At 54.0% G+C, this 25,677-nt stretch overlaps 6 protein-coding genes across 6 annotated transcripts; 2 read left to right on the top strand and 4 right to left on the bottom strand.

Annotated features, from left to right (window-relative positions):
* Nucleotides 1–37: 37 nt before the first annotated feature.
* On the bottom strand, nt 38–1,921 carry M409DRAFT_53615 (uncharacterized protein; the record flags this gene model as incomplete). Its single annotated transcript, XM_033812425.1, has 3 exons — nt 38–370; nt 660–1,432; nt 1,606–1,921. 3 exons carry the CDS (start codon nt 1,919–1,921, stop codon nt 38–40), a joined length of 1,422 nt encoding a protein of 473 aa, XP_033669228.1.
* Nucleotides 1,922–2,053: 132 nt separating this feature from the next.
* M409DRAFT_21773 (uncharacterized protein) lies at nt 2,054–8,575 on the top strand (the record flags this gene model as incomplete). Its single annotated transcript, XM_033806018.1, has 3 exons — nt 2,054–2,282; nt 2,340–5,691; nt 5,743–8,575. The coding sequence occupies 3 exons, from the start codon at nt 2,054–2,056 to the stop codon at nt 8,573–8,575; spliced, it is 6,414 nt and encodes a 2,137-aa protein (XP_033669227.1).
* Nucleotides 8,576–9,810: 1,235 nt separating this feature from the next.
* M409DRAFT_53613 (uncharacterized protein) lies at nt 9,811–11,094 on the top strand (the record flags this gene model as incomplete). Its single annotated transcript, XM_033812424.1, has 2 exons — nt 9,811–10,320; nt 10,390–11,094. 2 exons carry the CDS (start codon nt 9,811–9,813, stop codon nt 11,092–11,094), a joined length of 1,215 nt encoding a protein of 404 aa, XP_033669226.1.
* A 1,869-nt stretch (nt 11,095–12,963) lies between these two features.
* Nucleotides 12,964–14,040, bottom strand: M409DRAFT_21771 (uncharacterized protein; the record flags this gene model as incomplete). The annotated part of the gene is made up of 1 exon (XM_033806017.1): nt 12,964–14,040. One exon carries the CDS (start codon nt 14,038–14,040, stop codon nt 12,964–12,966), a length of 1,077 nt encoding a protein of 358 aa, XP_033669225.1.
* A 5,459-nt stretch (nt 14,041–19,499) lies between these two features.
* On the bottom strand, nt 19,500–20,479 carry M409DRAFT_21769 (uncharacterized protein; the record flags this gene model as incomplete). Its single annotated transcript, XM_033806016.1, has 3 exons — nt 19,500–20,058; nt 20,115–20,242; nt 20,309–20,479. 3 exons carry the CDS (start codon nt 20,477–20,479, stop codon nt 19,500–19,502), a joined length of 858 nt encoding a protein of 285 aa, XP_033669224.1.
* Nucleotides 20,480–20,890: 411 nt separating this feature from the next.
* M409DRAFT_65766 (uncharacterized protein) lies at nt 20,891–25,580 on the bottom strand (the record flags this gene model as incomplete). The annotated part of the gene is made up of 6 exons (XM_033816655.1): nt 20,891–21,251; nt 21,336–22,349; nt 22,431–24,503; nt 24,559–24,866; nt 24,926–25,170; nt 25,223–25,580. 6 exons carry the CDS (start codon nt 25,578–25,580, stop codon nt 20,891–20,893), a joined length of 4,359 nt encoding a protein of 1,452 aa, XP_033669223.1.
* Nucleotides 25,581–25,677: the final 97 nt, after the last annotated feature.

Genomic DNA, 25,677 nt, shown 5'->3' with positions numbered 1-25,677 from the left:
CGAAGAAATGCAGAAAGTCGCCTCAGCTTCTCCAGCCTCAGCCTCTCCACTTCCCACGTCTGATTTTCAATGTGTCACCGTAATTGGAATGTCGTGGCCACCTGTCCAGTAGCGGACACGCATGCCCTTTTCTACTTCCTACACGACACGGCTTGGCACGTTCGTCTCGAAGCTGAAAGCATGTGAACGTCGTCGCCGTTTCGACTTGCCCAGACTCGCGGCTGGAGATGGCGGGCAAGCGATGTCGGCGGGGTAGCGAAGAATTTACGAGGACGGCAATTGCGCCCTCAGCTTCCTCTCTACCCGCTCCGTATTCGTCCGACGAGAATGGCAAGAGGTTGAGAGGCACGCCGAGCAAGTGGCCGGTGAGCTTGGAGGGGAGTCAGAAAGCAGGCGGCAGGTAAATGGTGAAGATCCTGTGCCGCGAGCAGCGAAAGCGTGGACGCAGGAGCATTCAGATGACCGCAGGAAATGCAGCATGTCACGCTTTTTGTACCGGACGATGCGAGTTGGCAGGACGCCAAGGAGTCGTTTCGTCGACGAATATGAACAGTGCATCTCCTTGGACGTCTCAAGTGCATGCGATAAGACGGAACAAACAAGGTGACAGCGCAGAATGACTCCAGCTCCTGCAGCGGCCGGCCAATGGCAAGACACACAATAAGCTTGCAGTCACACTGCTGCACGGCAATCTCCCTCGCTCGCGGCACTGGGACGGGTGAAGTCATTCTCAGATTGCGTTGGCGAGTGAGGCAGCAGCAGGTGGGCCTCAAGCTCGTCCGATCCCGGCGCAGCTGCGAGTCTAATGAGGTGCATCTTGGGGTCGGGCAAGGGTCTGCGTGCGGGAGCTTGGGAGAAATTATTTCGTCGTCGTTTGTTTGGCCGCTGGGAACTGCGCACATGTCCGGCGACTGTCGTGGACGTGCATTGGGGAGATGCGTCATGGTCAACAATGGAAATGCATAAAACGATGGAGTGAATGTGAAGAACAGTGACATTGGATTTGAATTAGTTAGTGTTGGGGGACGACAGCAGCCGAGGAGGAGTGGGCGTGGTCGCGGTCGTGGTGGGCTCATGGATGGAGTGACCGTCGACCAGACCCGTCCCACCGGCTTCGTCCACGTCCGCACAAACATGAAGAAAGCTCTCGCAGTGGTGAGCGAGCCGCCACTTTTGGAGCCGAAGAGCCTCCTGCAGCAGCAACAGGAGCGAGGTCGAGGCTTGCTTGGAGCAGTCGTCCAGAGGTGGAGTTCGCTACCTAGTCCCACCCACGAGAAATTGATCGAGCTGCGTATAAGTGACAACCTCCCGCCGCCGCGCCTTGCCTTCGTGCTCGCTCCGTCTGCTGTTCCGCTCCCCGTCTGACATCTCCTCGCCCACACTACCCTCCCCCATCGCGAAGCACCAGCAGCAGGATCATCTCCGGTAAGTGCTCAGATTCATTCAAGCCCGCACGTGCTGGAGACGCTCGCCACCATCGGCACGACCCCACGAAAGGCAAAGCAACAGCAGCAGCAAGCAAGCAAGCTCCGGCCTTTGCGTGGCGGCGCGCACAAAGAACCTCCTCCGCCGACTCTTCCATTGCGCCTGCGCCGACGAACTTACGCTGCTGCTGCTTTTTCCGCTCCACACACCACCTGCGCTGCTGTGCTGCTCGGTGTTTTTGGCCACTCTTCAGCCTCCAGTCGTCGACATCATCGTCCGCCGCAGATCGTGTTTCACCAAGGAAACCAGCCAAGAGCGACCAGAAAGCTTTTTGTGCATCCATCCCCAGCCCGCGAGCCCTTGCTGCACCGAGCTGTGTGCTGTCGTGCGAAAATCGTCTCTTGCTCTCCGCCCAGAGCTGTGTCCGATTCTTCGCGAGCCCCAAACCTACTGCACTGCAACAGCCATCACCGCCCCGTGAGCCCGTGACTGACATCTGCCTTGTTCCAGCCGTCCCGTCACTGAGAACACTCCAAAAGCGACCGCGCCCAAGATAAACGCCTATCAATCCCCCATATCTGCCTGCGCCGCCTCCCATACTCGGACCATTCGGCTTCACGCCGAAAGAATGGGTCGAGTCTCCTTCGCCGACAATGTAAACGAGCGCACCATCGACGAGATTGAAGAGGAGCCTGTGAACATATATGAATATCAAAACACCCCCGAGAACAAGTCTTGGGCGGGTGCCCTCCCGCTCAAGCAGGGTCTCTACGACCCAGAGCTCGAGAAGGATGCCTGTGGTGTAGGCTTCGCCGCCCATATCAAGGGCAAGGCGAGCCACAAGATTGTCACAGATGGTGAGTCGATCCATAACGGCCAGGTCGTACTACTGGACGGATGCTAACCGCAGGCAGCACGCAACCTTTTGTGCAACATGACCCACCGTGGTGCGGTCGGATCTGATGCACGAGACGGCGATGGTGCTGGTGTCATGACCTCGATCCCTCACAAGTTCTTCATCAAGAACTTTGAGCGCGAGCAGGGCATCAAGCTGCCAGAGCAGGGCAAATACGCCGCTGGCAACGTCTTCTTCAAGCCAGAAGAGGAGGCTCTGAAGGAGACGCTCGACCAGTTTGAAGGCATTGCAGATGAGCTCGATCTACGAGTGCTTGGGTGGCGTGAGGTCCCCAAGGACAGTTCGTTGCTTGGACCAGCCGCCAAGTCGCGAGAGCCAATCATTCTGCAGCCATTTGTCGTGCTCAAGTCCATCTACGGCGACGGCAAAGAGCCAAAGCCTGACTTTGATGAGAAATATAATGAGCAAACATTCGAGCGACAGCTGTATGTCCTGCGAAAGCGGGCGACTCATGTCATCGGACTGCACAACTGGTTCTATCTCTGCTCTCTGAGCAACAAGAACATCGTCTACAAGGGTCAGCTTTCTCCAAGCCAGGTCTACGACTACTACCATGATCTCGTCAACGTCGATTACGAGGGCCACTTTGCTCTGGTGCACTCTCGATTCTCGACCAACACATTCCCGTCCTGGGACCGAGCACAGCCTCTGCGATGGGCTGCACACAACGGAGAAATCAACACTCTCCGAGGCAACAAGAACTGGATGCGTGCCCGAGAGGGTGTCTTGAAGTCTGAGTTCTTTGGTGATGATCTGGAATCGCTCTACCCAATTATCGAAGATGGTGGCTCCGACTCTGCGGCATTCGACAATGTGCTTGAGCTGCTCACTATCAACGGTGTTCTTTCGCTCCCAGAGGCGGTCATGCTGATGGTGCCAGAGGCATGGCAAGGCAACGAGCACATCGATGCCCAGAAGCAGGCGTTCTACGAGTGGGCTGCTTGCATGATGGAGCCATGGGATGGCCCAGCTCTTTTCACATTCGCCGACGGTCGGTACTGTGGTGCCAACCTCGACCGAAACGGTCTGCGTCCTTGCAGATACTACGTACTGGACGACGACCGAATCATCTGTGCATCCGAAGTTGGAACTATTGCCATTGACCCAACCACGGTCATTCAGAAGGGACGACTGCAACCTGGTCGTATGCTCCTCGTGGACACCCAGGCTGGACGAATCATTGACGACGCTGAATTGAAAGAGACGGTGTCTGCAAGACAGGATTTCAGATCGTGGCTTGATGCACAGCTGCTTGTCATGCCAAACATCTACAAGACGCTCGCTGAGAATGGTACCGATCTCTCGCACAAGCTCACCGAGGCTACAGTGCAGGAGGATCCTCGACTGAAGGCCTTTGGCTACTCCCTAGAGCAGGTGTCCCTCCTTCTGGCTCCAATGGCCGCCGACTCCAAGGAGGCGCTGGGCTCCATGGGTAACGATGCTCCTCTTGCCTGCTTGGCTCAACAGCCACGTCTACTCTTTGAGTACTTCAGACAGCTCTTCGCGCAGGTCACGAACCCTCCCATCGATCCAATCCGAGAGGCAGTCGTCATGTCTCTTGGTTCATACGTCGGTCCTCAGGGCAATCTGCTCGAAATGAATAAGGAGCAGTGCCACAGACTGTACCTGCCATCACCAATGCTCTCCATCGAAGAGTTCAACGCACTCCGCAACATCACATCTCTCCACAGTGACTGGACTGTCGCTACCATCGACATTACCTTCCCCAAGGCAGATGGTGTCGCTGGGTACTACGATGCGCTCGACCGCATCTGCGATGCCGCCACTGAGGCTATCGAGAGAGGCGACAACATCATCATCCTCTCTGACCGCAAGACCTCTGCCGAGCGTGTGCCAGTCTCCTCTCTTCTGGCTACTGGTATGGTTCACCACCACTTGGTCCGCAACCGATGGCGAGCCCAGGCTGCCCTTGTTGTTGAGACTGCCGAAGCTCGTGAGGTTCACCACATGTGCGTGCTGGTCGGCTACGGCGCTGATGCCATCTGCCCATACCTCGCCATTGAGTGTATTCTGAAGCTCGACCGTGAAGGTCTGATCCGCAGGAAGCTCAGTGCTGAGGAGCTCATTGGCAACTACAAGCACTCTTGCGACGGTGGTATCCTCAAGGTCATGAGTAAGATGGGTATTTCCACCCTTCAGAGCTACAAGGGTGCCCAGATCTTCGAAGCTCTTGGTATCGATGACTCAGTCGTCGACCGATGCTTCACTGGAACCGCCACCCGTATTCGAGGTATGACTTTCGAGTTGATCGCCCAGGACGCATTCGCACTCCACGAGAAGGGTTACCCATCTCGCAACATTGTCGAGATTCCAGGTCTCCCAGAGACTGGCGAGTACCATTGGCGTGACGGTGGCGAGGCGCACGTCAACGATCCAGTGTCGATTGCGAACATCCAGGATGCAGTTCGTGCCAAGAACGACAAGTCCTATGAGGCTTACTCACGATCTGAGTACGAGCAGATCAAGAACTGCACACTCCGTGGTCTGCTTGACTTCGACTTTGAGGCTTGCAACCCGATCCCAGTCGATCAAGTCGAGCCATGGACTGAGATTGTCCGACGCTTCGTCACCGGTGCCATGTCTTACGGATCCATCTCCATGGAGTCGCACTCCACACTCGCTGTTGCCATGAACAGACTTGGTGGCAAGTCCAATACTGGTGAAGGTGGTGAGGATCCAGAACGCTCGCTTCCAATGGACAATGGCGACACCATGCGTTCCGCCATCAAGCAGATCGCATCTGGACGTTTCGGCGTGACCAGCAACTACTTGGCCGACTCCGACGAGCTTCAGATCAAGATGGCTCAGGGTGCTAAGCCCGGTGAGGGCGGTGAGCTTCCAGGCCACAAGGTTTCTGGACCAATTGCTCGCACTCGACACTCCACCCCTGGTGTTGGTCTCATCTCTCCACCGCCTCACCACGACATTTACTCCATTGAAGATCTCAAGCAGCTGATCTACGACTTGAAGTGCTCCAACCCTCGAGCACGTGTGTCAGTCAAGCTTGTGTCTGAGACTGGTGTCGGAATTGTCGCTTCTGGTGTCGCCAAGGCCAAGGCCGATCACATTCTCATCTCTGGCCACGACGGTGGTACTGGTGCCTCTCGATGGACTGGTATCAAGTACGCCGGTCTTCCTTGGGAATTGGGTCTTGCCGAGACCCATCAGACTTTGGTCCTCAACGACCTGCGTGGTCGTGTTGTCGTCCAGACTGATGGTCAGCTCCGTACTGGACGTGATATCGCACTTGCCTGCTTGTTGGGTGCTGAAGAGTTCGGTTTCGCTACCGCCCCATTGATCGCCATGGGCTGTATCATGATGCGGAAGTGGTGAGTACATGAAATATTCGAGATAAGATGCGGCAACTAACTTGATCATAGCCACTTGAACACCTGCCCAGTCGGCATTGCCACTCAGGACCCAGAACTCAGGAAGAAGTTCAAGGGAACTCCAGAGCACGTCATCAACTTCTTCTACTACCTCTCGAACGAATTGCGAGCTATCATGGCCAAGCTTGGTTTCCGCACTGTCAACGAGATGGTTGGTCATACCGAGGTGCTCAAGGTCCGCGAGGATCTGCGAAACGCAAAGACCGAGAACATTGATCTGTCTTTGATCCTGACTCCGGCTCATACCCTCCGATCTGGCGTCGCTACCTACAACGTCCGCAAGCAGGACCACAAGCTTCATGTCCGACTTGACAACAAGCTCATCGCCGAGTCCGAGCTTGCTCTTGAGAAGGGATTGCCTTGCCGTATCGAGTGTGACATTGTCAACACCGACCGTGCCATGGGTGCTACCCTCTCGTACCAGATCAGCAAGCGATATGGCGAGAAGGGTCTTCCACAGGACACCATCCATGTCAACATCCGCGGCTCGGCTGGTCAGTCCTTCGGTGCCTACCTGGCCCCAGGTGTCACTCTCGAGCTTGAGGGAGACGCCAACGACTATGTCGGCAAGGGCTTGTCTGGCGGTAGACTCATCATCTACCCACCGCGATCTGCTGTCTACAAGGCCGAGGAGAACGTCATCATCGGAAACGTATGTCTCTACGGTGCCACCATGGGCACTTGCTTCTTCCGTGGTGTCGCTGCCGAGCGTTTCGCCGTCCGTAACTCTGGTGTCACTGCTGTTGTCGAAGGTGTCGGAGACCACGGTTGCGAGTACATGACTGGTGGCCGTGTCGTCGTTCTCGGCAGCACTGGCCGCAACTTCGCAGCTGGTATGTCTGGAGGTATTGCTTACGTTCTCGATCTCCACCGCGATTTCGAGGGCAAGGTCAACCAGGAGATGGTTGAACTGTCTGGATTGGACGACCCACATGAGATCGCCTTCCTCCGTGGCCTCATTGAGGACCACCATCACTACACTGGCTCTGAGCTCGCAGCTCGCATCTTGCTCGACTTCAACCGCGCTCTGCCTCACTTCGTTAAGGTCCTTCCAACCGACTACAAGCGCGTCATGGAAGAGGAGGCAAAGAAGCAGGAAGAAGCCAAAAAGGCCGAATATCCCCTCCCCATCCTGCCAGGCAATGCCGTTCGCAACCTGCACGAGCAGTCGAGGGAGCACGAGCATGCGAAGGAGAAGAAGGCCGGTCTCCAGGATCTCGAGGAAAGCATCCCCGATGGCCAAGCCGAGAAGAAGAGGTCCGCCCTGGTCCTCGACAAGACTCGTGGCTTCATGAAATATCAGCGCCGCTCCGAGAAGTACCGCCAGGCTAAGACCCGGACGCGCGACTGGGCTGAGCTGAATCAGCGTCTCAATGAGGATGAGCTCAAGTACCAGACTGCCCGATGCATGGACTGTGGTGTCCCGTTCTGTCAGTCTGATACTGGCTGTCCGATCTCGAACATCATCCCTAAATGGAACGAATTGGTATTTTCCAATCAGTGGCGGGATGCTTTGAACCGACTGTTGATGACCAACAACTTCCCCGAGTTCACCGGTCGTGTCTGCCCAGCTCCTTGCGAAGGCGCTTGCGTTCTCGGAATCAACGAGGATCCAGTTGGCATCAAGTCTATCGAGTGCGCCATCATCGATCGCGGTTTCGAGATGGGCTGGATGGTCCCAACTCCGCCCAAGTGGTCCAGCGGCAAGAAGGTCGCCATCGTTGGCTCTGGCCCAGCTGGTTTGGCTGCTGCTGATCAGCTCAACAAGGCTGGCCACGAGGTGACGGTCTACGAGCGCTCCGACCGCATTGGTGGCCTGCTCATGTACGGAATTCCAAACATGAAGCTCGACAAGAAGGTCGTTCAGCGCCGCGTGGACTTCATGGCTGCCGAGGGCGTCAACTTCAAGCCAGGAACTTTCGTCGGCGAAGGTGACATCACCTTCACTTCGCTCAGAGAGCAGAACGATGCCGTGGTTCTCGCAACTGGCTCTACGGTCGCCCGTGATTTGAAGATCCCCAATCGCAACCTCAATGGCATTCACTACGCCATGGAGTTCTTGCACAGGAACACCAAGTCTCTGCTGGATTCGGAGTTGGCAGACGCCGCCTACATCTCTGCCAAAGACAAGAACGTGATTGTCATTGGTGGTGGTGACACTGGTAACGACTGCATTGGTACTTCCGTTCGCCACGGTGCCAAGTCTGTCATCAACTTCGAGCTTCTCCCACAGCCACCACCACAGCGTGCTGCTGACAACCCTTGGCCACAGTGGCCTCGCATCTACCGTGTCGACTACGGTCACACTGAAGTCAAGACTCACATGGGCCGCGACCCACGTGAGTACTGCATCATGTCCAAGGACTTCGTCGATGACGGCAGCGGCAACGTCAAGGGTGTTAACATTAAGCGCCTGGAATGGACGAAGAACTCCAACGGTGGCTGGGACATGAAGGAGATTGAGGGTAGCGAGGAGTTCTTCCCCGCTGAGCTTGTCCTCATCTCCATGGGTTTCCTCTCTCCAGAGGAGAAGGTCACCGAAGGCCTCATTGAGCTTGATGGCCGCAAGAACTTCAAGACTCCACCAGGCAAGTACACCACCAGCCTGGAGGGTGTCTTCGCTGCAGGTGATTGCCGTCGTGGTCAGTCACTGATCGTCTGGGGCATCAACGAAGGTCGCCAGGCCGCCCGTGATGTCGACTCCTACCTCACCGGCATGGGCACTCAACTGCCCGTCACTGGTGGCATCGTCAAGCGACCACCATATGAGCTCCTCAACAAGGCCAACGGCGCTCCTCAGGAGCTCATCACCGCCGCTGCCTAAGCGAGCTCTGCTTCTTCAGAAAGCCTCGTCTTTCGCTTATTTCCTCCCACGACTTTACACAATTTTGGACGAATACCCTCGTTGTTGGGCCCAGATACCCTTTTGCAGCGTTACACCGAAAGTTCGATAGAAAGGGCAGCAGCAGCATAGCGAGCGAACCGAACGAAAAAAACTCAAGGAGCGCGCGCGTCTTGTACGATGGGGGCTACGAAAAATGGGGGACGACGACGCGGGATATTATTGTCATGACCTTGATGATGATGGAAAATGGCTTTTCTTCTTCTTCGAACACTTTTGAGACAACCACCAAAAAGAAAGCAATGATGAGGCGTTGTTTTGTTTTGAGTCTGATTGTTTATTTAGGGAGATATGTTTTGAGTATTATATTCTATGGAATACTTGTTGCGAGTACACCTTATTTGCATCTCAACCGAGTCCTTCTCTTGACATTGAACCATCATCCCCATTGCTTGAAAGAAGAGTGGCCACCTGAAAACTGCAATCGCCGGCTTGGTCGCTGCAAGAACACGAGAGATGACTGAGAGATGCTCGTCAATATACTTTCTTAACCTCCAGCCAAAGGCGCAAGTCCAGACCATCGCCTGTCTGCACACCCCACGGAAGAAGTGGTCAAATCAACTGCCAAGAAACCCCCGCCCGTACCCGGACCTCCTTCTTGTCCGGGATTCCCAATCCTCGTCTCGTCTGATCGTCACTCCACGTCTCGCTTCGCCCATGTCGTTATCAATCTATCGACGACAGCACAGCAAGGCGCCCAGGAACTTGGAATCTCCCTACTGCAGCTGGCTGAGGAGCTGTGGCGGCCGTCCCCCAGTCCCGTGCATGCACACCGGAGAGCTGGGGCTGGAAATGCGATGCTTACTTTCTTTGCGTGATCTCTTCTCAGCTGCGCGACGGACGCCTTTCTGTGTGGCTGCTGCGCGCTGCTGCTGTGCCGTTGCTTGGTATACAGCGTTGGCCTTGTCTTCTTGGTTATCTATCTTGAGGGTGGGAGGTGGCTTTTCTTTCTCTTCTCTTCTTTGATTTCTCTCTTTCTGCGGTTTTGTCTGTTGTTAATGATGGAGATGTTTTCGTTACAACGCGCAGATCAAGAGCAGATGTAAGACGGAAAGAAGACGACAACACGCTCACCCCTCTCGCGTGTTGCGGGAGCGGCGAGCTGAGAAGACGACATCCTCTGCTCGCCCACCGAGACTCGAGAATAAGGACAAACCATGGCGACACCGACAACCCAAACATACACCTTCTCCCCGGTCACCTCCACCGACCGCGCCGGCACCGTCTGGGTCGCCTCGATCCTCAGCCTCATGTTCAGCGTCCTGACTCTCGCAACCCGCCTCCAAATAAAATACCACACCCTCGGCCTCGACGACCTCTTCATCGCCGCCGCAACGCTCGTCGCCGTCGGCCAATACATTGCCATCTACATCGGCCTCGACGCCGGCGTCGGACGGAGCAGCACGCTCCTCACCGAAGAATATGCAGCACATCTGGGCGTGAGTGTGTTGGTTAGTGAGGTGTTGTTTATTGTGGCGGTCATGTTGAGTAAATTGAGCGTGGTGTTTTTCATGAGGAGACTGGCCACGTATCGGAGTTTGGCGTGGTGGTGCTGTGATGTTGCGGTGGTGGGGACGGTGGTTTGGGGGGTTGGGAGCGCCGTTGGGGTTAGTGTGGGTTGTGGGATGGGGAGGGTGTTGGTTGGGGAGAGGAGGTGTGATGGGGAGGTACGTCGATACATTCCTGATCCTGCATCTGGAGATGTTGTTTTGCTAACACAAGGTCTATGTTCGTAGCTCCTCCGCTGGTCCCTAACCCTAACCCTGTCCGCCACTCTCGAACTCCTCTACGTGCTCCTCTCCCTCCTCCTCGTCTCCCCCCTCCAAATGCGCCTCCACATCAAAACCACCGTCGTCCTCGCCTTCTCCTTCCGCCTCCTCTGCGCCGTCCTCGCCGCCCTGCACACCCTCTGGATCGCCAAATACGTCTCCTCGCCGGACCCCGGCCTCGCCATCGCAGACGTGCTCGTCTGGCAGCAGGTCGGCCTGGGGTATTCATTGATCGCGACGACGATCCCCACGTTGAAGAATTTCGTCCGTGGGTATAATCGCGCCATGGGCTGGGAGCCTTCTTCGTCCGGGGAGAAGAAGAGGGGGTTGTTTGTGGGTGGGGGGTATAACCTGGGTTCGTTGGTGCGGTCGGATCGATCGAGGTCTCAGCCGGACTCGGGGGGTTCTGGACAACGGCGAGGAATTTCGCGATCTGGCGGTGGTAGGTCGAGGCCTTCGGAGGGGGAGTTACAACTCGGTCCCGCGGCGGGTGATTATCGCGTGGGTGCTTTTCATGATTCTACTACGGGTAGTGGTGGTGGGCGAGGGAAGGGAAAAGAGAGGAGGGATTCGGGAGATAGTGCGGATCCGATTATTCGGAGGCAGATTTCGGTTACGGTGGAGACTGAGAGGGCTTCTTCGTTTAGGCAGGAGAGTCTTGGTGCGGTATGATGATTTCGGGGGAAGAAGATGTGGGTTTGGATTTTCGAGTACTGGGATAGTGAGCGAGGCGTTTTGAGGCGTTTTTGGGGAGGGATGGGATTTGTGGCTTGAGATACCTCTTTGTGCTGCTTTTGGGCTGATTCGATTACCATTAGTCTTCTGAGGAGGTCGTTCAAGGACTATGTATTGGAATGCATCTCCTCTGGAGACGTGCACACCGGCTGAGCGTATGCTTTATTATATAAAGTACATGGTCGTTGCCTGTGATTGGGATGAGTGTATTGATTGATGTTAGCACAGGGTCGAAGAACGGCTTGCTTGAGCTGTTCGCCATGTTGGTGGCACATGGAATGTTTTGTCTCCAGCCAGCAATGGTCGTGCGAGATGATGAACATATTGCTGCAACCTCGAGCGTAAGGGTAGTGATGCCGCAGACTTTGAGGCTCTGCTCTGTAGCGACCATTTGCCAAGACGCACGTGCAACGAAGCATTCGACTAAACCGCACTGTGATCAGGTGGGATTGATGAGTGAGCATTCAGTCTGCTGCCTTGAACAACTTCCAGTTCAGCGTTCGCGCTCTCCCTCTTCGTGTCGGGAGTATGGGCGGCCTCTCACCACGCCGGCTACACACTCCTCAGCTGGCTGGGAAGGCTGAAAAGCTGCAGCTAGAGCTGGGCCTCAGGAGAGAGGCAGTGTCCCTCCCACACTCACTCACTCTCCTCAGCCGACTGCACCCGCAAAGGCAAAACAGTCGATACCGCCAGAAATTTCCACGTTCTATTGGTCTGGCGTGCAGCTTGCTGGATACTTTTGACAATGTATGGGCGGCCTTTGTCTAGGCCGGTGGTCAGGCAACCAGAACGAGAACAAGGCAATCTGTCTCTGGTATCTTCTGACGTTTGTGACGCATGTCTTTGCCGCCCTGTTGATGGCAGTGCCGCCGACTGGGCGAGAATGCATATTAGAAGGCTGGTGTTTTGGGTCTGGGAGTGTTTTGGATTCTGCTTTGCTGCACAACATTTGTTAGCCTTGCCAACCAGAGAACTCGACCACCAATTAAGCAGACTATTGCGTATGTATGCCTCGCATCGAACCAAGAAGAGACCATGAACGGGCTAACGAGGCTATAGCCAATCGAAACCACACCGCGATACGCGAATGGCAGGGTACTACTACTACCCCTCGACGACCGTGAACGAAATCACCCGCGAGCACTACGGCACCGACGTCCCGACTCTCGCGCGGGAGAACGCTCATCTCAAGTACAAGCTGCAAGCGACCGAGCAAGACCTCCGGCGAAAACGGGCCGAGTACAAGGAGGTTAAGGAACGGTATCGCGTTCTGGAGAGCAATTATCGCTTCGTGTGGGGGGAGCTGGATCGGTATAAGGCGAAGTTGAGGGAGGCGAGGAAGAGGCTGAGTTGGAGATATTAAAGGGAGGGGAGGGGGGGACTTGGTGTTTAAGTTGAGGCGAATTTTCGAAGGGGGTTGATGTTTTAAGGGGCTGGCGGCCTTTGTGATTTTGTTGACTCCTTGATACCCAGATTGTGATTCGCGTTGGAGTTATCAATCGATATATATGGTGCTTGTATCTCTTTTGCTCAGAATTAAAACTGAGGAGGCAATGCGACTGCACTGTCTTGTCAATTTTCCTTCTGCTTCTGAAGTGGGGATGATACGCTCCAGGATCTATCTATGTGACAGTCGTAACACAAGCTAGCCTCCATGCTCATGTCTACATGTATCTTAATGGTCATTACCACAAGTGACAAGTCTTTAGTGGGATTGGGCACCATGCGCAGTAAGCGCCAGCAATTTTCGTTATGGCCCTGCGGCATTGGTTGGCGAGCGCCGAAAGATCAAATTGACATTCAACTTCAGCCTTGCTTGACAGGATGAAGGAGCAACGGATAGGTGCAAGTCCCATTCGTATAGTCCCACCAGACATTCGGTGCATCCCCAGCCCAGTAAAAGTAACTCGCAGAAAGCCAGCGACCCTCCGGTATGCCCATGCCATTTTCACACCATAGAAACCCCGTCTTCTCACCACTAGCAAGGCTGTGGGCAGGTCCTCTGTGCACCATATTGTCGAGTTCCACCGTGCTCATGTCGCCGTCCTCGAAGTTGAAGGCAAATAGATGAGGCACGTACACTGCCTTCAGACCATGCAGGAACGACCATGTCTCCGGTGTGGACTCGCTGACGACCCAGGCACCGGTCGCTCTCTGCTCGGCAGATATCAGACGAAGTAGACGGCGTGATGTCCGAGTCATGCTGACGATGCCCATGCGTCGTGGAAGACCGTCTCCTGGTTGGAAGCCGTGAACAGTGTGCTCGTAGGTCCAGTTGCTTCCGATTGTGTCGATCATTGGTGCAAAGGTGAGGAGATCTGCGGCCTCGCCAACTCCCCAAGTCGCATGCTGACGGTCGGGCGGTGTTGGTCCCTGAGGTTTGATATAGTGCTCAGCGCCAGGGGCTGGTCCCCAAATGCCGCTGTCATCAGAGAACTCCTCATCAACGTGGGCTGAGAATTCGCTGTAGTCATCCCACAACCCTGAGACAAACCACCGAGCGTTGCGTTCCCACAGATTCTTCCGTGGCTGTCGTTCCGCCCAGAGGCCAGCATTCGTCAACATTGTGGCAACGTTTCCCGTATATCTAGCATCCATTTCTAGCTGCCAAACATAGTCGAATTCCGGGAACGAATAACTGAAAACCTGCAAAGCCTGATACATCTGATCTTGAGCACCATGTTCGCTGAATTTAGGATACCACTCGCGAAGCAGCGGCTCGTTGAACAGTAAAGCCATGTCTCTGAACTCGTCCGGGACGCTCTTCTTGAGGGTTTCATTGTAGACACGATCATCAAACAAGTCCAGCCCTCCGTCTTTTACATCAACGAGAATGAAGACCTGGAAACGACCTCCAATGTCCAGGGCTGTTTCTGCTATCATGGTGCGCAGCCAAGCTTTCTGGTCTCCATAGTAGTCGTAGTCATTCCATGCACGCAATACCAACGCGGTTCGTCCAGTCTTTAGGTCATCCAGGTGAGAGCTATGAAGTCGCGAGTCCAGCCCGTCAGACGCGCGAAGAAGCCTTGAAGACTGTGTGGGTAGTTGCGAAGCTCCTTACCGGCGAAAGTTGACGGCAGCACACTCCGTCTGTAGCTGGCCCCAATGGATCGTATCCCATGGCCGAGATCCGCTATTGTTTCCATGGCTCGAATACCCAAATGGCCCCAGACGTTCGTTTGCTGGTATGCACCCCTTGCCCCCAAATCCTCCCATCGCTTCGGCGGTACCAATTCGCGATTTATGCAGAGCGGTGTCGTTTGATGGAACACTGGTAGGTATAGACTGACGCCAATCATCCCATATTTTGCAAACTGGCTTGACGGTAGATTCGCCTTTCGTTGTGTGATGATCTTCTGTCGTAATGCTTTGAGGTTGAAAGAGCCTGCGTGATCCACTGTGTCAGTGTTGGGTAGCAATTCGACTGGCAAAGCAAGTACATAAGATAGCCGAACGTCCACAGAAATACCAGTAATACTGTGGAGAAGACCGTTTTGCGTGTATTGCTATTGCTTGACAGGCCTGGCCATTTCCGACTGCTCACAATCATGACTTGGATAAAAACAGGCAATTGCCCCTATTTCGAACCAGTTGTAGAGATGAAAAATCAACGAATGAGATAGACATTTTGGGAAGAAGAGCAACAGGAGAGCGCAAACTCGAAAGACCAAGTCCACTCCATAGACAGGAGGTAGCATTCTAAGTGCAAGAGCAAGGGTTGCCAATGTTGAGAGTCGCCGGATGGTGATTTCAGCCAGGAATGTAGAGAGACCCGACATACAGGTGAGCGAATACTGGCGGATCTGTTCGGAATGGATCTCAAACGACAACTTCCAGTGCTCAAGAATGGTAGGCGATTTCTCTTCATCCATTCTGATAGAGCGTCGTTTTCATCTTGTGACGCCTCTGAAGAATCGCATTAACAATCTTGGAGATTAGCCATTTCTTCTAGCATACTTGAATGAATGATACTTGCCGCATGGAAGGCCATTGCGATCGGAGGGAAACATTGGTGCTCGTTGCAATGTGTCTACTTCAGCAGAAACTGCCAATTGGCAGATCTGCTGTTCCACGTGGGTAGTCAACAATAATCCCTTTCCCAGGGGCGAACGATCTTGAGTCGCGCCAACAGGTGCAGTGCAATACTTTGGTCGCGGCGTACACATGACCATTTGTACGAGAATGGTTGTCGCTCTAAGAAGGATTGTCGTCCTTCGAGGAGCCTCGCTCCTGAGAAGGCACCGGAAAGCAAAGGGTTGGAGAAGGCGGCCTTGCTCGGCTTCAGAGTGAGATCTTTGGTTTCGGTGCACGACGACTCTTGTCCATCATAGGTATTGGCCTTCTTTGCAGTGTCTTGCAGAGGATTCGGAGGAAGAACATGGATGTTCCGCTTCAAGGACAGCGATTTGTGGTCCGTGCGATGGTTTTTGAAAAGGGGGAGGCTGGGCTCATCCGTGACGCTCTCTGCCTTTCCCGCATCATCAGCATATCAAGATGTTACCGCTATTTGCCCATAATGAGGATTCTAAGCCCCCGTCGCACTCGTGTGCACTTCGTGAGACTGAAGATGCAGGTGGGGGCTAAAGAGGATGCACTTGCAGGGGCTGATGTGGCGAAGCGAGCACTGCAGCCGACGACTTCTCGACCTCACCTCTCGTCTCGTCAAGTCTCAGCAGTTCACTTTGGCCTTCACAGCACATGGATCCCTTGACTGCGTTCTCGCTCGCCAGTGGCGTGGCTCAGCTCTTGTCGTTTGCAGGCGCACTGGTGTCGGCGGGAAATGAAATCTACCGTGCGGCAGATGGAGTTCTACTGGAAAACAAAGACTCCGAGGAAGTCGCGGAGGACCTGCGAGAACTTAGTTCCGAGGTTTCCAAGACGCAAGCCGGCTTGCTTGCAGGCCAGAAGTTGGAGCCAGAGGAATGGCGCTTACGGATTATAGCAGACAACTGCACAAGCATCGCCACGGAACTGATCGCACGGCTAGACAAGCTCAAAGTCCAGGGAAAGAATCGCCGCCTCAAAAGCTACAAGCAAGCACTTATGTCAGTATGGCAAAAGGATGAGCTCGAAAAGGTCGCCGATCGGTTGGAGAAGTATCGGAAGGAACTCGACACCCGGATTCTGTTCAGCCTACGAAAGCGATTGGATGGCCAAGATGTACAACGAACAGAGCAGTTTAAAACTCTCGACAAGCGTGCGCAGGACCTTTTGGTAGCTGTTCTGGACGGTGGCGACAAAATTGATATCCATTTGACTGATCAGGATGGCGTTCTCTCCCAGCTACTCACTGGACAGGACAGGATTCTCAGCATAGTGAATGACCGTGCCAGAAGTCCATCGCCTGCACCGCCGTACGAAGCAGTTGCTTCTGCAAAGGGTGCTACTGCTTTACATGAGGCTGCCAAGTCTGGCGATACACCGCAGGTTCGTAAGCTCATTCGATCGGGAGCCGTAGATGTCAATGCCAAGGATGAAAACGGCTGTACCGCTCTTCATTTGGTATCCAATGCAACTGCAGCGAAGCGAATCCTGTCCTGTCGACACCTCGATCTCAACGCTGAAGATACTGAAGGACGCACTGCGCTTCATCATGCTGTTCTGAAACGACGGGCGGATGTGATCAAAGAGCTACTCGAAGCTGGAGTCGACACAAGCTTAGAAGATGACAGAGGTAGAACTGCCAACTTTTATGCTGTAGTCTTCCCAACTGCTTGGTGGATGTTGAGGTACGGGCCATCAATCGATACACGGGCAGCCGACTCACTGAACAACACCGGTTTAATTCACCTTGCTTGGCTAGGAGATGTGGAAGGCACAGATTTTTACCTCAAGCAGGGGGCCGATGTCAATGTGACCAATAAGTGGAACGAGACTGCTTTGACTGAAGCTGCGCGGCACGGCGACGTCGAGGTGGTCTCCCTCCTTCTTTCGCACGGTGCTAATCCAGATCATGCTTGCGACAACGACAATTGGACACCGCTTCTACAAGCCGTACGAGACAACAGAACCGAAATTGTTCCCATACTGCTCAGACATGGTGCCAAACTTGACCCTCGTCTCAAGTCGGGTAACAACGCTCTGGCTGAGGCCTGCTTTCGGGGGCATCTTGACATTGCACGCCTCCTTGTTGAAGCGGACTCGAACGTTGAGGTCTTGACACATCAGGGCTTAACACCTCTGCTGAGTGCAGCAGCACACGGAGACGCAGAGTTTGCTCGGTTTTTGCTCGACCGGGGCGCCAACAAAGAAGCTCGAGGCAATACTGGCTGCACTCCAATGTATAGAGCCGCAGAAAGAGGTCACTCCAGCGTACTTCAGGTTTTGATGGAACGAGGCGCCACGGCATACACAAAAAGCAAAGAAAGTTTCACTCCGATGAGCATCGCCGCCAGAAATGGCCATTTCATCTGTGTGGAAATGCTCCTGGATGCAGGCGTTGATCCAAATGTTCAAGGCCATCGTGAAAATACTCCTTTAGCTGAAGCAGCTCTGGCACCGCACACCAACATCGCAGAGCTTCTGATCGCACGTGGCGCGCGACTCGAGATTCCCACAGACCAAGGATTCACAGCACTTTGCGTCGCTGCTTCCAAGGGTGCTGACGATATCGTGAAGGCGCTCATCAATTCTGGTGCAAACATCGAAGCCGCAGGTCACGCACACAGACACCCCGACTGGCAAAACACCCCGTTGCTAAGAGCAGCATGGTTTGGCCATCCCACTACCATTGCCCTCCTCGCTGAGCGAGGGGCCGATGTCGAAGCTAAAGATTATTACGGCCGGACAGCCATTACACACGCTGTTCGACACGACCATGTCGACAGCGTCAAGATGCTCATCCAGAAAGGGGCTGATGTGAATTCACAGTCTGAAGATGGCACCAGTGCCCTCCACTGTGCGGCACGAAACGGATCAGAAGTAGTGTGTCGTCTCTTAGTGGCTGCAGGGGCAAATCCATGGCTTCGCAATTGGTCGGGCAACTGGAAGGGTTGCACTCCTTGGATCGTTGCAAAACATCATGGCACTGACCGGAAAGTTGCAAGTATCTTGCGGCCCAAGGCACCTAATTTTGAGGACACGATGAAGCTCTCCGGGGAGCAACCTGGAGACATTGCGGCATTTCTGGACACGTTTTTCTCTCGGTCGAGTTCCTGAAAGGCAATTTGTGATACGCGATGAGCAGTCGAAGTGAGCATCTCCTACCTGATGATGTCTGAAGACGAAGGATTCTGGGTCCTGTCACTAATGCAACACTATGTTCCTGAGGAAGCACTATTTGAATTTAAAGGAAGAATACAGCATGAGCACGTGGCAGCAGGAGCCGACTAGAAGCCGACCAGCAACATGAACATGCCTCGAAGGAGTGGGCTAATCACAGGAAGAAGGACTGACACGGTGGCGGTCCTCGGCCTAACCCCGACCACATATGTCAAAATATCAGCTCTCGCATTGGCAGGTTGCGTTGAGGCGCTCAATATCATATCGTGCTACGCTTAGCATTCGACCGCAGCAGAGAGACTTGATTCAGCTGGCGCCGTAATTGAACACCACATTCCCTTGGACAAACAATCACATTTGACTTGACACTGCTTCAGAAGGCAACGCCTACTCTTCTGAACTCACCTTAGTCGCGGGCACTTGAGCATACGGTATCGACCACCAGCATTTCTCATTCGGCCTCGACAAAATTGCGTCGCTGCCTCGCGATATATGATGTCCCGAAAACAGTTCGGACTCCCCCCTGCTCCGACGACAACGTACGACCATTTCACGGCAACCGTCATTTTCGAATATGTGTGGACGATCAACGACCTGGCTAGAGAGACCGCAATATACACCACCACATACGTCAACAATCCTTCACATCACACCCTGTACGCAATCATCGATAACGATCATGTGCGAAAACCTGCTCAAACTCAAGTCGTCGCCGTACTGATTACAAGCGTCTCTTCAGGAGGGACGTATACATGTGATGTCCCAGCGACGGTTGCAACGCATCGGCCCACGGCGTCAGTATCAAGATCTGGAGGCGATGGGGCAGTCAGGGGGATCAGCCAAGCATCAGCGGACGGCAGCTCAGACGTCAAACTGTCAACGAATGCAGTACCACCAGATGGCCTCCATAATCTTCCATCCCTTCAACCGAATCGCTTGTCGAACGGCTTACTCGCATGCCAAGTGGTCCTCATCTGTCTGATACTTTACATGGCGAAGGTAACATGGAGGGCACGCATCTCTCGCGAGACTCGAACTGCTGGCAGCAAACTCGAGTGTGATGCTTAGACGATATGTATGTATCCGGAGCGAAACAGACCACCAAGCTCTATTTCAAAGCCTCATCTTCGAAATCTATACGCAGCAAACCCAACCGCCACCACCGCCGCCAAAAACGCACCTCCCTGAGCCAACCTCCTCACCGCCACCTTGCTCAAATACTCCGCCATAACCCTATCAAAACTCGCCGCATCATTCACCCTCGGGAAAGGCTTCACCTGCCCATCCTCATCCCTCGGAACCTCGTGCCCCAAGAACTCACACAAAGGTTCCCACCCATCTTTGACATTGAAGTGGAACACATTCTCCTCGCCCACAACATCACGGACTTTCTTGAGATGCTTCGCCCAAATCTCATGGCATTCTTCTCGGGTCCGGGTCCACCATTTCGGTCCGTAGAGGAGGGTGTTTGATCGTAAAAGTTCGCTGAAAATGAGACTAATCGTCGGATCGAAGATACTCAGGAAAATGGCTGCTGCGTTGGGTTTGCGGTCGAGGATGGTCTTCTTGACGGAGTCATACCACGAATCGACATCCCGCACGGTGATCATGACTTTGGCGTCGGGATACGCGGCGACGAGTTCTTCGACGAAGAGGTTGCCGGGTTGGTCGAGGGTGGCGCTTATAGCACACTCATCAATAACACATTCTGGAGGTGGGGAAAAGGGGGACGATACTCCCGATCACAAAACAAAGCATCAAACTCCTCCTTCGTCCACTTCTTCCCTTTCCCTTCATACTTCGCCTTCATCGCCTCATTCGACAACGTCGCATCGGGTGGGTTCTCGAAGACGGCGAAGCCGTGCTATGCAACACATCATCAACACCCACATTCTCACCCAACCATCACTCAGGGGTCGATTTTGCGTACATGCGGATTATACCCCAACTCCCACAGCGCCATCCTCAAACTTGCTGTGCCCGTCCGACTGAGTCCAAAACAAAGCAACCTCATCGGTACTTCTCGTTTCTTGCCGCGCTTGTCGATCCATGTTGTTTTCGGGGCGACGAAGGGACAGGATGTGTATTCTGCTAGGCCCATATTGCAAAAGATCGGAAGGGAGATGTTGTCTGCGTTTTGAGGAGAGAGCCTCTTGTGTTTTTGGTAGAGCTGAAGTCAATCCCTTTGGTGTGTCATCATGGCTGAGGTTCGTAGCCGTCGCTGGATTGGGCAAGATATGAGCCCACAGGATGTGAAGCCAAATCCTTCGGGATTACGACGACTTGAGGTGCAGCAAATGTAATGAGGGCCTGTTTCGTGTGGGCTCGGACTTTGGCACAGGTGTGAAGCGATGACAGGTGCTCTTGGGAAGACTAGATCACACCAAGGCCAGTCGATATTGTACCGATCTTGCCGAGAAAGTGAAATATATAATAGTATACAAGAAAAGTCATTGGGCTATCGTAAGGATAAGTAAAACCAAACCGAAACTTCTCATTACAAACCAATCTCTCATCCAAACGCATCGTTGATGGCAGCCTCCAGCTCTCCCGGGTCAAAGCCTCTTCTCTTCGCAGGAAAAGCAGGCGGGGGAGTGAAGCCAGGAATGGAAGGGAACTTGACCGTGTACTCGCCCATGATCGTTTCGGTCACGGAGACAGTCTCCTTGATGTCTCGAGCTGAATCTTTCCTTTCACGAGCGGGTCGTCGTTGTGATGGGGAGGCGTCTTTCTTCGCCCGAGTAGGCCGTGATGTCGATCGATCACGCTCTTTTCTCTCTGAACTTATTTGTGGCATCGATCCCTGAGTCGGCTTGGGCGAACTCTCGCCGTGGACTTCATAGTGCAGACTAGTCCGCTTCTTGGGAGCCTCGCTGCCTTCGAGTTCAGCGTAAGCGACGCGTTTGATCTCCGTTTCTTCGCCTGCATCGAGCTCGACGGGTTCTGCTGCAACCGACGGGACGAACTTCTGAAGAGTAGCCGCGCTGTAGAGGTGACGATTCTTCGCCATGTGCTGAGGTCCAATGTATGCCCAGAATCGGTTGGGTCCCTTCACATCACGGTAGGAGATTTGCAAATCGCTGCTGGACCTTGCATGTACCTCAGGTGCGTTTGCGGCATGGTCCAGCTGTTTCAGTCCTTGAAAAGGGCCTGCTGATGGTGCCCAGAGATCTCGTTGTTTGGATCCTGGACGACCTTCGTTGAGAGATATGCTATCTTCGAGCGTCTGGTGTTGTATGGAGCGGGCCGATTTGTAAGACCTTGAGGGTGAAGGCGTAGCGTTCAACCTCCGCGAAGCGCTCGATATCTTTCCGGCCTTAGGGAGCAGCGACTTCGATGTGCATTCGTTCGCGAGGACCTTGGGGAACCCGCTGAGAGAGAAGCCTTCAGGTTCTAGACCGTCGTGAGCCGACAGCACAAGTGTGACATCCGACGGTCTCTTTTCATCTTCAACAACGACAGTGATGCTGGAGATATTGAAGTCCGCCCGCTCGGCCATTCTGTCGATCACTTTCGAGGTGAAGTCGAATATGACACCCTGCTCCGAATGTGCGTCTCCCCTGACGATGAAGTATGGGCAGAAATCACGGGTCATCGACCGTCGAAGGTACTTGCCTAGGGACTTGAGATGTTGTGTGCCATTCTCAAACTTGCAGAGTACCAAGCACTCATACGAATGACTACCGTCATTCAAGATCTTGCTCCCTTGGACCTCGAGAAAGAACGAGCTTGCAACCAGTTTGAAGGCAACGTGTTCCACGGCAGTCACACAATGTGGCAAGCTGAGCCGCTTCTTGACGGTCCACTGCAACGACTGAAGCTCATCTTTGTCGTCCATAGAGGGCGCAGTCCTGTTTAAATCCGGATTGAAGCGGATGTAGCGACGGGTGTTACGGTATGGTACGTCTACAGATATGACATCTGCTCGAAACGCCGCCCATGCCATCTCGGCGTTCAGGATGTCGTCGACTCTGTTGTACAGCACAGTCCATGATCTCAAATAGCGACGGAAGCCTTTCAGATCGTCTGAGTTACTTCGACGCAAGAAAGACTGAAGCGTCTTCCAGTCGGTCGTCTTCGCTGAGAGTTTGGGAAGTATCGAGATGCGGTTCTGACCGGTACCGAGTGACAGCAGGATGTCGGGGTCGGTATCAGAGGCTTCTGGCCAGATGAGCTTCCTCTCCCTGTTGGCCACCCGCGCTGGATTGTTGTTGTGAAGTGCACCGTCAAGATAGGTCCGCCTAGTCAGTGGATTGACAAATGGCTTGAAATAGGTAGGCGCAGACGACGTCGCGGCAGCGGCTTCCCAGACTCTCATCTCGAGCTCTGGTTGGTGAGGCCGCTCGAAGTCGTACTCAGGGGCCGAGTCCTCTTTTCGACGATAGTTGGCAAGCACGATGGCTTTGCTTCCAGTACTGGTCGTAGATGTCACAGCCACTCTCGTTTGACAGGTCGACTTGGTGCGACTTCGACCACCGAACAGCACGTCTTGCTCCCCAAAGGCGTCTTTGAGTGCTTCGTGGAAGGCTTTGGTCTTGTACTTACTTCCATGGCTGATCGTTGCTGCGAGGTCCAGGATGGGCATGCCTTTGACCCTCGGTGTATACGCATGATTGCAAAGCGAAGTGAACATGCTGATACATCGATCGACTGGCCATTGCTGGACTCCAAGGGCCAGGGCAATAATACCGCCGGTGCTCGTGCCGACGATGAGATCGAAGAAGGCTTGGATTGGTATTTCTCCGCCGAGTGCTTGTTCAATAGCTCGTAGGACTTCCAATTCCACGATGCCTCGTATCCCACCGCCGTCCAAGCAAAGGACTCTTGTGCCGGCGGCCTTGTGCTTGAATTTGATCTGATGAACGGAAGCCCAGCGTGTTTGATCCATGTGCAACGGACAGTACGCCATCTCGACGATACATTTGTTCGTAGACTTGCCGTAAGCTTGCACGCAAGCTGAGCAGAGAACGTGTCCACATGGCAGCGGGTGCTCGGGGACCTCCATCAAGCAGCAGAAGCAAGTCGAATGGCTAACCATGTCTTGAGGGTCGCCTATGCCTGAGTAGAAGTCGTAGATATTCTGTCGATGCAGACGCAGTGCAATCTTCTCGTCTGAATCGAGGAGACCACCCTGAGCGTACTGTTCTTGGTGTCGGTGCAAATCTCCTTGAACGAACGAAATCGATGCCCGCAGTTGACGCTCCCACATAGGCCCGTACTCCTCAGCGGTGAAGGTGGATTGATAGTCTCCATGAGCTATGATACCCTGTCCGTCCTGATGGCCTTTCGTGTGGTGGCGAGCTTTGACCAGCTCACAGCGCCTCCCTTCTCCATTAGAGTAGGAACAAGGTAGCCACATGTCGCAGTACTCATGCAGGACCCAGTCGAAGAATTTCTTGTAACTGTCAAGCAGATCTTCTACTCTACCCTTGCGGTAGCGGGCACAGTCGAGCATGACGCATGATGCTACGATCAGGCACATCTTCTCGAAAATCCACTGGGATAATCCGCTCCCCCGTCGCTCAGATGAGCGCAAGGCCGCGACTGTGTTGGCGAGCTGCAAGATGTGGCCTCCAAAGTCGTACGAGATAGGATTGGTGACCAGACTGACAGCCACGAAGTTGAAGGGAGTTGTGAGAGTGCGTGTGAAGTGCTCAAAGGCACTCTGGAGGTAGATGTTGAGCTCGTCTGAGTTGGTGAGCATGCGAGCTTTGCGCTTTGCTTTGAAAGACTCATCGCAGTCCGCCCGTATCTCATGATGTAAGCGGCCAATCTGGCGGTCCATAAGGGTGTATCTTGGCTTTCGTGGCATCCGAATTACCCTGAAGGAAGAGTAGTATCTCAAGATGAGATCTTGAATGGTAACAACCTGCTTGCCAAGGCCACGCCAGTATTCAGCGAGCTCTCGAAAGCGTGGCACACCTTCGACATAGTCTAGGGCTCCCGCAACGCACGAAAGCAGACTTTGAGTGGCGAAGTCGGTGTCCCACTCTCGTTCGTCTACGCCTGGCTCGGTATCATTCAGAAGGACGATAGCGTGCGGGAGAGAAGGCTGGTTGATTGACTTCTCGAGTGCTGAGGCTCCCCATTCGAGTAGCTTTCCCAGCACCGCTGACTGGAAAGTTCTACCAAAGTCAGCAAGATGTGGAATGTGAGATCTGTCTCAAGCACAGTGCTTACTTTGGGTTTCGAAGTACGAACACCACCACATCCGAGAACGTGTACAGCAGCCGCGGGTATAACTCTCGAACCGCATACTCTCGCTGGCGTGACTCTTCAGTGTCCGCCCACTCAATCGGGAGGGACCGACTCTGAGCTAGTTCTGGGTACGACAGGGGTGCAGTGGAGCAAGGTCTCTTCTTGATGCGAGCCCCAAGAGGCATCTTCTCTCCTCCCTCAAACCCTTCGCAGTCAGCATACAGGATCGGAAGCTGCCCGGCGTGAGTTGACTGATCTGCGTAAAGGTGTACATCACCGCTCGTTGCGACCTATGTGAGGAGTTTCAGTCAACGTTTGAAGTCGGTGGTAGTACTATGAGCATCGGTACCTTGTCATTCGCAATCGAACCTGCCACGGGTGTTGGAAACACCTTGGGAGCGATGCTGCCTTCTGCAGCATGATTGACGAGCATCTTGATGATCGTGGACTTTCCAGCATTCGTAACACCGATGAAAGATACCAACTGAGGGTATCGGTCTTTGTTGACGTCTATGGGCTGAATGCTTCCCATCAAGGTAGCGTACCTGCCATAGTCTTCGAGGCTGGGTCTGCCTGTCATATCGCGGGCGACACCTAGTCCCAGGTAAGTGTTTGCTTGAAGTTTTTCAGGAGGCCCTTGACTTACCGAACCATTTAGTGCATTGGTCTTTCTCATGAGACTGCTTGATCTCATCAAGTGACTGTGGAGGCTGTAAGATCGCTTTCAGTCGACTGACGATGGCCACATTGGTCTTCTCATGAGGTACACCGTCTCGTCCGAGCTTACCAGCTTTATGTGGGCCTTGATACCCCCAGCAGTCGTTGCAATAGTTTGAATCGCAGTCGACGCAATGCCAGACCCTGGCGTTAGGCGCTTGACATCGGTCATCTTCGCATGTCTCTTTCAAAGCACTTCGCTCATCCTCTGAGGAAGCGAAAAGGTCACGGGTCTCGGATGAAGCCTGCTCCCTTGAAGACTGTACCGCCGCCTTGGGACCAGCCATCGAGGAGAAAACATGAACAAAACGAGCGTAATGACTTCAGGCAGTGGAGAATCGCGGGAGGGAAGGTGGAAACCAAGATACCTTGTAGCCCTTCCCC

Source organism: Zasmidium cellare (genome assembly GCF_010093935.1).
Source record: "Zasmidium cellare ATCC 36951 unplaced genomic scaffold M409scaffold_13, whole genome shotgun sequence".
Classification (NCBI taxonomy): domain Eukaryota; kingdom Fungi; phylum Ascomycota; class Dothideomycetes; order Mycosphaerellales; family Mycosphaerellaceae; genus Zasmidium; species Zasmidium cellare.
Note: the sequence above shows the minus strand (reverse complement) of the source record. Positions and strands in the feature narration are given on the sequence as shown.